This window comes from Mesoplodon mirus (genome assembly GCF_964341445.2).
Source record: "Mesoplodon mirus genome assembly, chromosome: 2".
In the NCBI taxonomy this organism is placed as follows: Eukaryota; Metazoa; Chordata; class Mammalia; order Artiodactyla; family Ziphiidae; genus Mesoplodon; species Mesoplodon mirus.
In genome coordinates, this window is record NC_138977.1 from 57,033,284 (window position 1) to 57,050,556 (window position 17,273).

Genomic DNA, 17,273 nt, shown 5'->3' on the forward strand with positions numbered 1-17,273 from the left:
TATATATCTAATCTTCTCTGGATTTTGGAGGCAGGGGAATTAAAAAGCTACTTTACTTTTTCTGTTACCTATATAAATATACTATGGCTAGAAGCTGAGTTTGCCTGCTATAGTGGAAACTGCTCTTGGTCTTTGAGACCCTTCTTTCTATGCCCTAAGAATGTAAAAATATTGTTACCTACAGTTACCTCCTTATAAATTGCAAGAGTAACTTTGTTTCTTCTCTCCACCAGTTTTTATATCCTTAGTGAAAAATGGTCCTAAACCCACTAGACCACTAGAGTTTATTTAGAATATCCCAGGTTATCACTCTTGATCCTGGTCTATCTTGCCTTAAGATCTCCCTGTGGGGAATTTAAATAGGTTGTCCCCAGGGTAACAGATATAGTTTACAATGTACTTTTCAGAGCTATACATAAAGAGGCTGTTGAGGCAAAACAATTTATAACCCAGGACAAGGGGACTCCATGATAGAAATGCTAAGAAATCTTTTCCTAATGATCATCAGACTGATTTTTTTTTTTTTTTTTTTTTTTTTTTTTTGCGGTACGCGGCCCTCTCACTGTTGTGGCCTCTCCCGTTGCGGAGCACAGGCTCCGGACTCACAGGCCCAGCGGCCATGGCTCACGGGCCCAGCCGCTCCGTGGCATGTGGGATTTTCCCGGACCGGGGCACTAACCCGTGTCCCCCATCGGCAAGCGGACTCTCAACCACTGCGCCACCAGGGAAGCCCTTGATCTATCTTTTGTCTCCACTTCTTTGAAGGTACTATCGCAATGATCACTAATACCTTAACTGCCAAAGAAAGTCTAGATCCTCAAAACCTTTCTTCAGCTGTTCAAACTGTTGATTACACTCCTTCTCGGTAACATAGCTTTCCCCAAAAGATCACTCCTCAGTAACTCAAGTCAGCAGCCTGTCTATAATATGCCTTCTTAGGTGAAGAAGGCATGGCCATACGTCGTGTCATCCATGTGCTAGTTACTACTCCCCTATCACTTGCCCCTTGAAAATGGCACATAGAGGAAACAAAGAGGGAGGAACCAAGAGTAACTTTTGGAGACGGGGTTCCAGGAAGGACTTTGGGGAGGTGTTGAACTTTGAGCTACATCTTGAAAACAGAACAAGCATTATCTTTATGTCAGAGATTTCAGAAATAGAACCAATTATGTATAATAATTTAATAAAGGGAGTCTTATAATCACAGAAGCCATCTGGTATGGATACAACTGGCGGAATTCTTCCTTAAATAACACCCTTGCCTTGTAGGCTGGTTTTCCAAGAATATTGGAATTGCCTTTGTACTATCTTTTTTCTGGTGGCAAACTCTTTTTCAGTCTTCTAAGAAGGGTCTCCTCCATGAAGCCTTTCCACTCTCTCCAAACAGAAAAGAGTATGACCCTACTTTGCACCCTTATTCATACAAACCTCTCACAAGTGTCTTATATTCTCCCCTAACAATATCACAATAGAAAAATGCATTGCTGATATTTTCTCCATTGATGGAAATGACCCTTTACATTCAATTTTGGGTTTCACTTATGGTATTATTTGATCAGCTTCCCAGGTAATTATAATTTGCAGCATATCATGTTTAGGCAGAGTAACATCTTGCTAACCTGACAGTATTTTGGACCTGGCTACTAATTGCTTTATCTAAATTCATATACTTAATTTATATCAATTTATTTCTGACATCTAAAACAATACACATTGAATATTCATTGCCACACAGATTGAGTATAACCGAAAAGAGAGATATTCCCCCATTGTTCATTCCTCAGGTTATACAAAGATATACTTGTTGCTCTTACATTGTTTCTGACAGTGGCCTGTTTTTTTTTTTTTTACTTTATTTATTTATTTTTAAATTATTTATTTATTTATTTAGGCTGTGCCGGGTCTTAGTCGTGGCACGAAAGATCTTTAGTTGCTGCATGCAGAATCCTTAGTTGTGGCATGTGGACTCTTAGTTGCGCCATGCATGTGGGATCTAGTTCCCCAACCAGGGATCAAACTCGGGGCCCTGGCAGTAAGAGCACAGAGTCTTATGCCCTGGACCACCAGGGAAGTCTATTTTAAAAATTATTTTATTTTTCAGCTCTTGGACCGTGTATCTTTTTTTTTTAAATTTATTTTATTGAAGTATAGTTGATGTGTAATGTTGTGTTAGTTTTGGGTATACAGCAAAGTGATTCAGTTATACATACATATATACATATTTTTTTTTCAGATTCTTTTCCATTATGGTTTATTACAAGATATTGAATATAGTTCCCTGTGCTATATAGTAGGACCTTGTTTATCCATTCTATGTATAATAGTTTGCATCTTTTGTTTCTCCTAATCCCAAACTCCCAATCCATCCCTCCTCCACCCTCTCTCCCCCTTAGCAACCACAAATCTGTACTCTATGTATTTGAGTCTGTGAGTCTGTTTCTGTTTTGTAAATAAGTTCATTTGTGTCATGTTTTAGATTCCACATGTAAGTGATATCATATGGTATTTGTCTTTCTCTTTCTGACTTACTTCACATGGTATGGTAATCTTTAGGTCCATCCATGTTGTTGCAGATGGCATTATTTCATTCTTTTTAATGGCTGAGTAGTATTCCATTGTGCGTGTGTGTGTGTGTGTGTGTGTGTGTGTGTGTGTATCTCACATCTTTTTTATCCATTCATCTGTCAATGGACATTTAAGTTGTTTCCATGTCTTGGCTATTGTAAATAGTGCTGCTATGAATATAGGGGTGCATGTATCTCTTTGAATTATAGTTTTGTCTGGATATATGTCCAGGAGTGGGATTGCTAGATCATATGGCAACTCTATTAGTTTTCTGAGGAAGTTCCATACTGTTTTTCATAGTGACTGCACCAATTTACATTCCCACCAACAGTGTAGGAGGGTTCCTTTTTTCTACACCACCTCCATTATTTATTATTTGTAGACTTTTTAATGATGGCCATTCTGACTGGTGTGAAGTGGTACCTCATTGTAGTTTTGATTTGCATTTCTTTAATAATTTGCGAAGTTGAGCATCTTTTCATGTGCCTGTTGGCCATCTGTATTCCATTTTGGAGAAATGTCTTTAGCTCTTCTGCGCATTTTGTGATTGGCATGTTTGGGTTTTGTTGTTGTTGTTGTTATTGAGCCGTATGAGCTATTTGTATATTTTGGAGATTAATCCCTTGTTGGTCACATCGTTTGCAAATATCTTCCATTCCGTATATTGTCTTTTCATCTTATTTATGGTTTCCTTTGCTGTGCAAAAGCTTATAAGTTTGATTAGGCTCTTTAGAAACTTACTGTTCATTTTCAGCTACTTTTCAAAATTGAGAGCATAAGGTCTTCATTTCCTTCTCCAGATTAGTTTGCAGCAGTATTTTTTTCCTTGTTAGTTGCTTTTGATGTTAATTTCTCTAGAAATTATAGGAGGATTTGATTAGACACAGCTTTAGTAGCTACCCAGAACTCTTTTGCTCAAATAATTTTGATGATAATTTAGAGAAAATAGAAAATGCAGGACTTAAACTCAGGAGAGAAATAGTGATAGCAATACAATGGATTTTAAATACAAATTTTAATCAAAAAAGTTGCATCTAATACATTAATTAATGAGAATGGCTTTTTCTGTGGAAATCCTACTTCAGTTTTCTCTGTGATACAAAGTATTGAAATGTAGTGGTCACAGGGATAAATACTAAGTATGGGAATAAATTCTCAGAGCATACCAATATCCAATCACTGGTCACTTTGATTTCAGCTGCTGTTTACATTCTCAGCATCATCTCTAAATGTATGAGTGTCCTATCTTAAGTTAACAGTAAAATATGTTAGAGTAGCCAGAATAATCTTGAGAAAGAAGAGCAAAGTTGGAAGACTCACGGTTCCATATGGCCAGGCAATTCCACTCCTAGGTATATACCCAAGAGAAATGAAAATGTGTCTATATAAAAACTTATTACATGAATGTTGATAGCAGCATCAGTCATAATAGCAAAAGTTGAAACAATCCAAATGGCAACCAATGAATGGATAAACATAAAATTGAATATCCATGCAATGGAATATTATTTGGCAATAAAAAGGAATGAAGTACTGATAAATACTATAAACATGAATGAACATTATGCTAAGTAAAAGAAGCCAGAAACAAAAGATCACATGTTAGAGGATTCCATTTATATGAAATGTCCCAAATAAGCAAAACTTACAGAAATACAAAGTAGGAGTAATGGTGGCCAAGAAAAGAGAGAAATTTGGCATGAGTGCTAATGGGGTTCTTTTCAGAGAATGAAAATGTTCTAAAATTATATATTGGTGGTAATGGTTGGCCAACTCTGAATGTACTAATAACCATTGAATTGCATACTTTGAAAGGGTGAATTTCGTGATATTTAAATTACATTTCAATAAAGCTGATATCAAAAGACAAGTGGATGGTGGGACTTTCCTGGTGGCGCAGTGGTTAAGACTCTGCACTCCCAATGCAGGGGGTCTGGGTTTGATCCTTGGTCGGGAACTAGATCCCACATGCAAGCTGAAACTAAGGAGCCCACCTGCCACAACTAAGAAGCTGGTGGGCTGCAACTAAGTAGCCCACCTGCCACTAAGACCTGATGCAACCAAATAAATAAATACATATTAAAAAAAAAAAGACAAGTGGATGGTATTTACAAAAGCCATTTATTTAAAACATTCTTCATTCCAACATTATTCAATTTGGGTTATGATTTTAGCACAAGTCCTAAAAGAATGTGTGATGTTTCACAGATATAACAATTGCATAGCATGTAATATAAGAATAAATATTAAAAAGTGACAGGACAGTAGTCATGATCATTACATTACTCAGATGTTTGGGTGCATCATTTACCATCTAAAGTAAATGTCGGGCTTCCCTGGTAGCACAGTGGTTAAGAATCCGCCTGCCAATGCAGGGCCCTGGTCCAGGAAGATCTCACATGCCACAGAGCAACTAAGCCCGTGCACTCTAGAGCCCGTGAGCCACAACTACGGAGCCCGTGTGCCTAGAGCCCGCGCTCCGAAACAAAGAGAAGCCACTGCAATGAGAAGCCCACACACCACAACGAAGAGTAGCCCCAACTCACCACAAGTAGAGAAAGTAAGCGCTCAGCAATGAAGACCCAACGCAGCCAAAAATAAAATAAAATGAATAAATTTATAAAGTGAGTCTGTCAAGAGGCCCCAGCTTCAATAGCTTACCAATCAATACTTTGTTCCAGTTACAAAAAAAATGTGGTTACCTTCAAAAGTTTTAAAATTTAGACTATTCGTATCACTTAAAATCTGTTTCTGAAATGAGAGTTTCCGTCTTATTAATAGTATCACCTTTTTTGGAATTTTCATAAAATGAAACCACATTGGGTTTTTGTGGGTTCGTTCAACAAATATTTGATGAGAGCCTCCCATAAGCTGAGTTCTGTGCTCAGGAGCCAAGTATGCAGTAATAAAGCAAAGAGACATAAAATAGTGGGTAATATTTATTAGATCCGAGGTCTGTGCTACTATAGAAAGGTTAATAAAATTGCTACAGTGTCCTGAGCCAGTAAATGACTAAGCAGTTTCTGTTTTTTGTTTTAAATTTAGGTTAAGGTACACTTTTAAGTTTAGTGTGATATACATGCAGAAGACTTCAGAAATCCCTAAGGTCACAGAATTTTTCTAAAATGTACACACTGGTGTAACCAGCAGTCAATATTACTTACCCTTCAGAAGTACTCTTGCCCCTTCCCAGTCACTAGCTACTCCCTAAAGAGTAACCACTCTCCTGCCTTCTAACATTATTGATTAATCTTGCCTGATTTGAACTTTATGTAAATGCAGTCTTGTAATATGCATTCTTCTGCATATGTATTCTGTTGTCTTCCTCACGGCATTATAATTGTGAGATTAAGCCATGTTGCTTGTAACTGTAGATCATTCTCATCTCATTGAGCCATTCTTCTGGTGATTAACATTTGGGTTTTTACCAGTTTTGGGTCGTCATCAATAGTGGTGTTATCTTTAGGAAATATAAGAATACATTTCTGTTTGTTATATACCTAGAAGTGGAATTGCTGAGGGGGTGGGATATGCATGTGTGCAGCTTTGGTTGATACTAACACATAGTTTTCCAAAGTGGTTATCTTTTTTTTACATTCTCATATGAATAATGTACCAGTGTTCCAGTTGCTCTACATTCTTATCAACACTTGACATTTTCTATCTTTTTCATTTTAGATAATCTCCTGGGTCTGTAGTGCTTTTTTAAAGAAGACTTTCCTCTCTTTTTTTTTTTTTCCGGTTCGCGGGCCTCTCACTGTTGTGGCCTCTCCCGTTGCGGAGCACAGGCTCCGGATGTGCAGGATCAGCAGCCATGGCTCACGGGCCCAGCCGCTCCGTGGCATGTGGGATCTTCCCGGACCGGGGCACGAACCCGTGTCCCCTGCATCGGCAGGCGGACTCTCAACCACTGTGCCACCAGGGAAACCCTCCTCTCTTTTTTATTGTGGTAAAATAACACATAATGTAAAATTTACCATCTTAACCATTTTTAAGTGTACAGTTCAGTAGTATTATGTATATTCACATTGTTGTGAAACAACAATTAAATGAAAATTAACATTTTCATGTTGCAAATCTGAAACCCTATAGCCCTTAAACAACTCCCTATTTTTCTATGACCCTAGGCCCTAACACCATTCAACTTTATGTTTCTCTGATTTTGAATATGATTTGTAAGTAAAATCATAAAATGTTTGTCTTTTCATGACGGGCTTATTTCACTTTGAATTATGTCCTCAAGGTTCATCCATTTGCCACATGACAGGATTTCCTTACTTTTTAAGTCTGACTAATATTCCTTTGTGTGATTCAATGAACATGGGTTTGCAAATATCTGTTTCAGACCTTACTTTCAGTTCTTTTGGATATATATTCAGAAGTGGGATTGCTTGGTCATATGGTAGTTCTATTTTTAATTTTTTGAGGAACTTCATACTGTTTTCCATGGCAGTTACACCGTTTTATAACCCCACCCACATATGTAGTGCTTTTAAGTTTTTTTACTTTGCTAGATGACTAATAATGTTGAGCATATTTTCATATGTTCAACATCTGTTTGGATATTGTCTTGTGTTGAGCTTATTTAATTTTTTTGGCCAGTTTTCTACTTTGCTTTTATTACTCATTTGAGGAAGTTCTTTATATATTTTGGGTAAGAATAGTTTGTCGATTATATATATTGCAGCTATATCTCCCACTGTATTGATTGCCTTTATACTTAATCTTTTGTTAGTTAATGCTTTTAATAAACAGAAATTCTTAATTTTAATATATTCCAGCTTCTTAACTTTTTCCTTTAGGATTATTAAATTTGGTAATCTATTTTAAAATATTATACCTATTCCAGGTCTTGAAGGTGTTTTCTTCTAAAAACTTAATGATTATCTTTCATAGTTAGATCTACAATATAACTTGTCACTCGTGTGAAGTAGGCATCAAGATTCTTTTTTTTTTCCCATATGGATGTCTATCCAGTACCATTTATTGAAAGACTGCTGTTTTGCATTTCACTGCAGTGCCAACGTCGTCATACAGTCAGGTGACCATATTTATATGGATCTCCTGCACTCTGTTTTGTTCCATTGATCTTCTTATCTGTCACTGCACTAATACTAGAGTATCTTAATTACTATAACTTTACAGTAGATCTTGATACCTGGTAAATCACTTTCTCTGTCTTTGTTCCTTGTCACTTCTTGGTCCTTTGCATTTCCATATAAACTTTGCAACAAGTTTGTCAATTCCACCCCCAAACAAAACTAATTCTGGTAGGGTTTTATATATATATATATGAATTTATTTATTTTTGGCTGTGTTGGGTCTTCGTTGCTATGCGGGCTTTCTCTAGTTGCGGTGAGCAGGGGCTACTCATTGCGGTGGCTTCTGTTGTGGAGCACGGGCTCTAGACGCGTGGGCTCAGTAGCTGTGGCACACGGGCGTAGTTGCTCTGTGGCATGTGGGATCTTCCTGGACCAGGGATCGATGCCGTATCCCCTGCATTGGCAGGTGGTTTCTTAAGCACTGCGCCACCAGGGAAGTCCCTCTGGTAGGGTTTTGATTGGAATTGTATCAAATCTGGAAACCAATTTTGGGGAAATTGACATCATTATAATAATTACTCTTTCATAAAAATGGTATCTCTCTTCATTTATTTAGGTCTTTAATTTCTTTCAATAATATTTTTATAGTTTTCAAAGTTCTTATACAGGTTTAATATTTGTCTTACTCCTTTTAGACTGCTATGAGAAAATATCAGACTGGGTGGCTTATAAACAACAGAAATTTATATCTCACAGTTCTGGGGTTTGGAACTTGAAGATCAGGGTGCCAGCATGATTGGTGGTCCCTCCTCTCTTTGTGTCTTCATGTGGTAAAAGGGGCTGCATAGCTCTGTGGGGTCTCTTTTATAAGAACACTAATCCCACTCATGAGAGCTTCCCCCTCATGACCTAATCACCACCCAAAGGCCCCACCTATTAATACCATCGTTGGGATTTAGGATTTATTTTATGAATTGGGGGTGGACATAAATATCCATACCATAGCAATACTTAAGCAGCTTATTAAACCTATATCTGAATTTAAAGACTCATTATGTTCAATTTTCCATTATTCACTGAAGGAAATATGGAAGATCTGGCAAAGGCACAAATACAATGAATACATAGCATTTTAGCATTTCCCACACAAAGACTGGATCACTATAACTTTGTTGGTTTGACAACATGAAGATTATCTGGTGTCATTTTGTTTGCTACAATATATCATTTTGCATTTGAGCTTATTTGAAAGCAAATGTATTCTTATTTGGCTGTTAAAGGACATATAAATATAGAAAAAAATTTTAATATACGTAATTGTGTTTAGGGGGAAGGTCCTAAAGCCAACTCTACTCAAGGGATGCCTTGGTAGCAATGATTGTTAACCATCTGGAGTGACAGAAGAAAGTGATATTGGGTAACTAACATCTTAAGAAGTTTCATCTCAAGTTTTTGTAATATTATAGCAACAAAAATGGAATATTAATTATGCTATTGGGTGCTCCATTCTCGTCACAGGGGTGGGCAGTTTCATCATTTACTGATTATGTACTGATTAATGTGATCAGTCTCGCTGTAAATTTGTGATATATGGAGGGACTTTTAAACATAGTTGGATGGTTTTACATGATGTCAATATTTTAATGTAATAAAAAAAATAAACACTAGGATAAACACTAGGACCACTGGGCAGTATTTTAAATACTTAGGAATCCTTTTTTTAGCAACTCATGGTTATGATGCAGTGTAAGATAAAAGGATAAATATTCAAAATGAATTGTTGTAATTTGCATTCTCCATGTCAGGTAGACCACCTTAATCTTATGATAAGATGGATATGATAAATCCATGTGATAGCATGGAAAAAATCACAGGAATTGCAGGAGTATTGCTTTATGTATTAGTTATTCTAAATGGCAAAACCATTTGCCCAAGGAAAACATCAATAACTTTCCTCAGATGCTAAATACAGTGCTCAGAGTTTATTTTTAATGCCGGGAGTACTAGGTTATTTCTATCTAACTAGATTTGTCCTGTTGTGGCAATTATGGAAGAGCAGATGAGTTAATTAGACTCTTTTCCATGGGATCTTCTGTTGTCTGTTTTGCAATACTGTATCAACAGTGAGATAAAACACAGACTGTTTCCACAGATTTCTGCCTGTTGTTTGTTAGTCAAGTAACCTTGGATACCCTGTGATAAGTTGTATGGAGGCAGCTAGTCTAACACCTGAAGGTCCTATAGGCTTCAACCCTTTAAGAAATAGTAATTTTTAAAAAACTAGAATGTAATGATGCAGAGCTTTAAAAACAATATCCACTGCATTCGACATTAGGTTTCTTGTTTTCCATAAATGTATGCATTCTGCTTTGGCAGGTTTTAAGAAGAAGCAGCGATGAAGAGAAAGTTCTTTGTCTCGTTCGACAGCGTGCAGGCCACCACTGTCCAACAGCTGTGATGGTGGTGCTCATCATGGTATGGGACGGCATCCCTCTTCCAATGGCTGACAAATTGTACTCGCAGCTTACGGAAAGTCTAAAGTCATACAATGGTCATCCCACAGACCGAAGATGCACTCTCAATGAAAAGTAATCAAATCTGTTTTGTACTGTTTTGCCATTCAGTCTATTATATCATGTTAAATTAACTTCCAACTACATATGTTATATGGGAGAACAGAATTTTAGGTATTGTGCAACTAAAGAGTGAACATTTCTTTAAAGAGAGACTTGGTTTCATAGTGGGTTAAGACCATTTTAGGATATTCTCCTTTAGAATATTCTTTTCTTGCTTCTCTCTTTGGTACCTGATCCTTCTCACCCCTGGAGTCTGGAGGAGAGAGGTTTTTCTATAAAGGAACAGCTCCTCCGTAAGGAATTGTACAATTTGTATTTCCTATAGCACTGTAAGAGAAGATCTGTTTTTCTACAGTTTTCCAATGTTGTCAAACTTGAGTTTTGCCCATCTAATAGAGGATAAATGTCATCAGTTTACGTTGATTTGAATTTTTCATATTATGAATAAGAGTATTTTTTCATATGGTTAAGAGCATTTGCCATTTGTTTTTTATTTTTCAAATTTTGTTGAAGTATAATTGATTTACAATGTTGTGTTTAATTTCTGCTGTACAGCAAAGTGACTCAGATATATATATATGTATATATATACATATTCTTTTCCATTTATGGTTTATCACAGGATATTGAATATAGTTCCCTGTGCTGTGCAGGAGGACCTTGTTGTTTATCTATCCTATATCATAACAGTTTGAGTCTGTGAATCCCAAACTCCCAGTTCTTCCCTCCCCCACCCCTTGGCAACCACAAGTCTGTTCTCTATATTTGTGAGTCTGTTTTGGTTTTGTAGGTTTATTCATTTGTGTCGTATTTTAGATTCCATATGTAAGTGATATCATATGGTATTTGTCTTTCTCTTTCTGCCTTACTTCACTTAGTATGATAATCTCTAGTTGTATCCATGTTGCTACAAATGGCATTATTTTGTTCTTTTTTATGGTCAGCCATCTGTTCATTATTCTACCCCCTATTTCAAAAGGAGTGTTCATTTTTTCTCTCCCTTTGCGATTTAATTCTAAATGCTTTTGCCACTTTGATATTTGTCTTTTTACTTCTGCTATGTCACCTTTTGCACAAGTTTTCTTTTTAATGTAATTTATTGTATCTATCTTTCCCCTTATTGTGTCTGAATTTTGAGTGGTATTTAAGAACATTTTTCTCTCACGTGAGTTATAGAATAATTCACCCATGTTTTCTTTTATTGTTGAAATTGGACATTTTTAAAACGTAAATCTCTGATGCATTTCAAATTTATGCTGGACAGAAGTGGGAAGAGGAGATCCATTCTATTCTTTTTTCCATTTATCCCAATACTACTTACTAAAGAGTACTTCTTTCCCCTTGATTTGAAATACAACCTTATACAAAAACTGTATATAATGGAGTCCTCTCTTTTATATGAATTCTGTATCACTGTCTGGTCTTTTCATATACTAGTACCACATTTTTTAAGTTATAGAGGCATTATAATATATTTTAATATTTGGTAAGGCTAGCTCACTATTCTTGCTCTTTTTCAAGGCTTTCTTTGTTATTTTATGTTTGTGCTTCCAAATGAACTTTATAATCAATTTGTCTAGTTTTAAGATAAATCTAATGGTATTTTTAATGGGATTGCATTAAATTAACTTAGAATAAACTGACATTGTTATGATATGGAATCTTCCAGTCCCATAATATGATTTTTCTTTCCATTTGTTAAAGTTTACTTTTATGTTCTTCAAGAGCGTTTTGTGTAGTTTTCCTCATAAAGTTCTTTCTTTTTTAAAAGAAATGTCATTATACAAATTATAAACAAAATATATATCATTCACTCTCTAACCTCCACACAAGATTATTTGTGTACCTTCCAGAACATTCCTTTATGTTTAAAATCATTTCATTATATTTTTGTTAATCTTCCTAATCCCAAGTATGTATACATCATTTATGTTTTGAATTTTATTTGTTTTTTATACAGCAATTTCTTATTACTTATCTATTTTATACATATTAGTTGTATACATCATTTTTAATGTTTCTATTTTGTTATGTGGATTCACAATAATAATAATAATACCTCTTGTATAGAGAAACAGTTCTAAATGATATACATATAAACTTATTTTTCCCAATAATTCGTAAATAGTTTTATTCTATTTCACTCAATGTAGATCCAGCCTATCACTTTTTAAAATTTTTATATTTACAGAAATGATGCAAGAATATTTCAGTGAACTCTTATATACCCCTTACCTAGATTCCACAGATGTTAATGGTTTGTTACATTTACACTTATACACATGGTCACACATACACACAAGCTTACATGTTATTATCATTATTGCTTTTCTATACTTTCTTTCGGAATAATTTGTGAACTAGTTGCAAACTTTATGACTTTTCCCCCTAAATAATACTTCAGAGGGTGTTTTCTAAGAATGAGGACATTCTCTTACTTAACACCAGTACAATTATCAAAACCAGGAAGTTTCACTTAGATAAAATGCTATTCTCTAATTCAAATATCATCTATTCTCCAGTAATACTTCATACTAATTTTCCCCTACCCATGATTTGATGGATTGAGTTGTTTTGTCTTTTGGGTCTCTTAATCCTTTTATCTCAGTCTTTTTTTGTGTTTCATGGCATTTCCTTTTTGAAAAGGACAGGCTAATTTTGTAGACTGTTGCTCAATTTTGGATTGTAGGATCGTTTCTTCCTGATTTAATTCAATTCAGGAATTATTGGCAGGCCATAATATTGGGAGCTATTTTAAGTCTATCGGTCTCATCATTGGTGATGTTGACTGTTTAACAGAAACTTTTAGGTCTCACAGTTAAGAGTTAAACTACATTTTTCTACTTGTTTGGCAACTTCTTTGAAATTCTGCAATTTCAAATTTACCTTCTTTGATCCTATTTATATCCTATTTTTCTTCCTTTTCAAGTTATTGTAATCTTTTGCCCCTTTAAAAGCATATAGTCCATCTTAGTGGAAGTTAGAATATTTGAACTATTCCTCCTTCCTTTTTTTCCTTCATAGTGTCTTAAATGATCCTTTTTATATTCAAATATATCAGGCATTTTCCTGACTTTCACAACTAAAAATACTTATAGTTTTTTTTTTAAGATTTTATTTATTTTTGGCTGTGTCGGGTATTAGTTGCAGCACGTGGGATCTTCTTTGAGGTGTGCGGTATCTGTCGTTGTGCCACGAGGGCTCTTCCTTGTGGTTCTCGGGCTTCTCTCTAGTTGTGGCGTGCGGGTCTTCTCTTCTGTAGTTGTGGTGCGCAGGTTCCAGAGTATGTGGGCTCTGTAGTTTGCGGCACGCCGGCTCCAGTTGATGTGTGTGAGCTCAGTAGTTGTGGCACTCGGGCTTAGCTGCCCCGCAGCATGTGGGATCCTAGTTCCCTGACCAGGGATCAAACCCACATCCCCTGCATTGTAAGGCGGATTCTTTACCACTGGACCACCAGGGGAGTCCAAAAATACTTACAGTTTTGATCTCTAAATTTCTATATTCTTTTTACTCACTGTTTTTTAAAAACGTGGTTTTTTTTAATTGTTTGTATTTTTTTATGTAAGTAATTTTATTTATTTATTTATTTATTTTTGTCTGCATTGGGTCTTCATTGCTGCGTGCGGGCTTTCTCTAGTTGTGGCGAGCAGGAGCTGCTCTTTGTTGCAGTGCACGGGCTTCTCATTGTGGTGGCTTCTCTTGTTGTGGAGCACGGGCTCTAGGCTCGTGGGCTTCAGTAGTTGTGGCATGTGGGTTCAGTAGTTGTGGCTCACGGTCTCTAGAGTGCAGGCTCAGTAGTTGTGGCGCACGGGCTTAGTTGCTCCGCGGCATGTGGGATCTTCCCGGACCAGGGATTGAACCCGTGTCCCCTGCATTGGCAGGTGGATTCTTAACCACTGCGCCACCAGGGAAGTCCATTTGTATTTTTAAGTCATATAAGTACTAATTCCATACTATTAGAAGTTTCAAGCATTATGCAAATAGGAACCACAAGGGTGTACATTCCTTCTTTGGTTTCACATCTTTGTGTGTATGTTCTTATCATTGTCATCCTTAGTATAGAGTCGTTTTGGGGTTTCAGAAATGCCCCCAAGGTTATAAAATTACTCAGTCACTGAATGAAACAAGCTTCCTCCTCAATTTTTTCTCATGACATTTATAAAGGCTTTCTTTAAATTGACAAAGTGATTTCACCTACAACACATATTATCCTTAATCAGTCCTCACAGGAGTATATCAATGTCATTTTACAAAGGAAGGATGAAGTCCAAAGAGATAATGAGATGCTTTAATTTTCACTTCTGACAGGAAACCAATCTAGGATTAAAATCCAAGCCCTTTATTTCCCTTCTTTGGACATCTCCAAATCAAATACGTTACAGATATATCAGATCTGTATAGTTTGTTGCCTTTTATTTGGATTTACAATCTTGACCAAACATTTCAATTGAAGATTTAGTTATATTCAAGTACAGTTAGCCCTGTGTTGTTAACATAACACTATTTTAAATAAGTAATAAAATAGATGTGTTAAAATCATTTCATTATCCATCTATACTTCTGTAGTTATATGAACCTGAAATGTTCTATTTGAGGTATTGTCCTACTTTATCAGTTCATTCCCTTGCAATTACCATCTTACAGTCGTACCTGTACATGTCAAGGAATTGATCCAGAGACTTGCGGAGCTTCCTTCTCTTTTGGCTGTTCTTGGAGTATGTATTTCAATGGCTGCAAATTTGGTAGAAGCCCAAGTCCTAGAAGATTTAGAATTGATCCAAGTTCTCCCTTACACGTAAGTGTCCTCTTTACTTATGAATTGCACAATGAATATATAAGTACATTCCTTAAAAAATTTTTTTAATCGTAAAAAAATTAAATATTAACAAGTAGTGACAAAATAGTAACTATATGTATATATATATATATGAAAATTGTTTAAAATTCTAAATAATGTAGGTAAAGTCTTTAACTATCAACCCAAATTCCAATTGTCCCTGGCTCCCTCCTTCTTCTCCCCTAACCCCAAAGAGAATCACTGTTAAAGAAAATCTAGAATTTTATACCCAGACAAAGTAGGAAGAATAAATAAAGCTATTTGCCAACATTTCAAAGACTCAGTAAGTTTACTACCCACAGCACTACTATGAAAGAATTACTAAAGGACGTAATCCAGAAAGAAGATATATGAAACCGGAACCAATCTGTCCGGAACACGAGGCCATGGTGAGCAAAGAAATTAGTCAACCTTACTGTTAAGTTTAAATAAGTTGAGTACTTACATTTTTTAATTGAAATAACAATAAGTATAATTCAATACTCTTATCAAATCAGGGGTGGGTAGGTAGTGGGAGGGGGTGGGGCACCTATATAAACTAAGTGTGGTAATGTTTTATGCTTTGTTTGGAGTTGGGAGGATTTAGATACTGATTAACTCCAAGATCAGTGTTTTTCAAACTTTGTGCTGTGACCACGAGTAAAAAACATTTTATATTACAAACAACTATACAGACATATATATATTCAAGTAAATAAATAAAACAAAACAATACTTCACCTTATTATATGTAACAAAGGTAATATCTAGATATTAAAAAGTTAATATATCCTATATAGTTATTGCTGAGGATCACTATGATTCAGTAAAATATTTTTTATGAAATTTCATTTCTCTTTTAAATGCTAGTTTTGACCTACTAAACTGATTTCATGGCCCACTAAAGAGTCATGACCCACAGCTTGGAAAACACTGCTCTAGATATTGTCAGAAAAACATATTTGAGAAGTGTATGTTTAAAAATTTTTTAGATGAATACAAATGGAATTTATAACATTTGAACTAGTGGTGGAAAAAAAATCCATTCATCAGTCAGCAAAGTTAGTTTAAAAAATCATTAGGGGCTTCCCTGATGGCGCAGTGGTTAAGAATCCGCCTGCCAATGCAGGAGACACGGGTTTGAGCCCTGGTCCGGGAAGATCCCACATGCCGCGGAGCAACTAAGCCCGTGCGCCACAACTACTGAGCCTGTGCTCTAGAGCCCACGAGCCACAACTACTGAAGCCTGCACGCCTAGAGTGCGTGCTCCGCAACAGAAGAAGCCACCACAGTGAGAAGCCTGCGCACCACAATGAAGAGTAGCCCCCGCTCGCCGCAACTAGAGAAAGCCCTCGCGCAGCAAGGAAGACCCGATGCAGCCAATACATACATACATAAAAAATTTATTTAAAAGTTCATTAGGATACAGGATAAATAGTAATGGATAAAACAGCAGGAATTAATCTAATTGTATCTATAATACAAGAAATATAACATACAAGGAAAGCTCAGAATAAATAAATAATCCCTTTAAAGAGGCAATCAAAATTATATGGTTTTTCTAGAGTTCCTGTTTACTGTAATAAAAGAAGGAAATGACTCTAGACAGAGAACTATCCTTTGCAGATAAAGTACCTTAGAAGAAATCTAACAAGAAGTTTATCAGATATTTAGGGAGAAAACTATAAAAATTACTAAAAGGACATATAAAATACCTGATAATGAGAAGGAACCATGTTCAAAGGTCAGAACACTTGATAATGAGATGTGAATTCTCCCTTAAAATTAACCAGGTTTTTTTTTTTTCCAAATAAGTATCTGATAAAGCTGTTAGTATACAAATATATTACTTATATTGACATTACTGTTAAATTTTTATTCTATAACAAATAACTCTGTTATATAATGAATGTAAGATCAGTTTTTGCTTATGGTTATTATTAACAATGAGTAACGTTTATGTAGTGTTTATAATACAGGAAGAAGCATTCCTCTTTCCAGGAACTGACAAAAGGCCAGTGAAGCACAGCAGGCAAGGGAAAGTGAGGTGCATAAAGCGACCTTGTAAACCATGTCAAGAATTTTGGAAGATCATTGAAGACTTTTAAGGCGGAGAGTGATATAATTAAACTTTTCTTTTTAAAAAGGGATCTCTCTGGCTGCTCTGTGGATTGGAGTTGGCCAAAAGTTGGCATAGCAAGATGGGCTAGCTTTGAGAACAGTCCAGGGAAGGAATAGTAGTGACTTAGAATATGGCTGTGACAGAAGAAATGA

At 35.9% G+C, this 17,273-nt stretch overlaps 1 protein-coding gene across 4 annotated transcripts in view; it reads left to right on the forward strand.

Annotated features, from left to right (window-relative positions):
• The window catches only part of TET1 (tet methylcytosine dioxygenase 1), a 135,137-nt gene that overhangs the window by 102,768 nt on the left and 15,096 nt on the right, over window positions 1-17,273 (forward strand). For all 4 annotated transcript variants that reach the window (XM_082602967.1, XM_082602968.1, XM_082602970.1 and 1 more), the window contains 3 exons: window positions 9,984-10,195; window positions 14,828-14,978; window positions 15,323-15,409. In XM_082602967.1, the coding sequence (XP_082459093.1) occupies window positions 9,984-10,195; window positions 14,828-14,978; window positions 15,323-15,409 (450 nt within the window). The remainder of the gene's footprint in view (window positions 1-9,983; window positions 10,196-14,827; window positions 14,979-15,322; window positions 15,410-17,273) is intronic.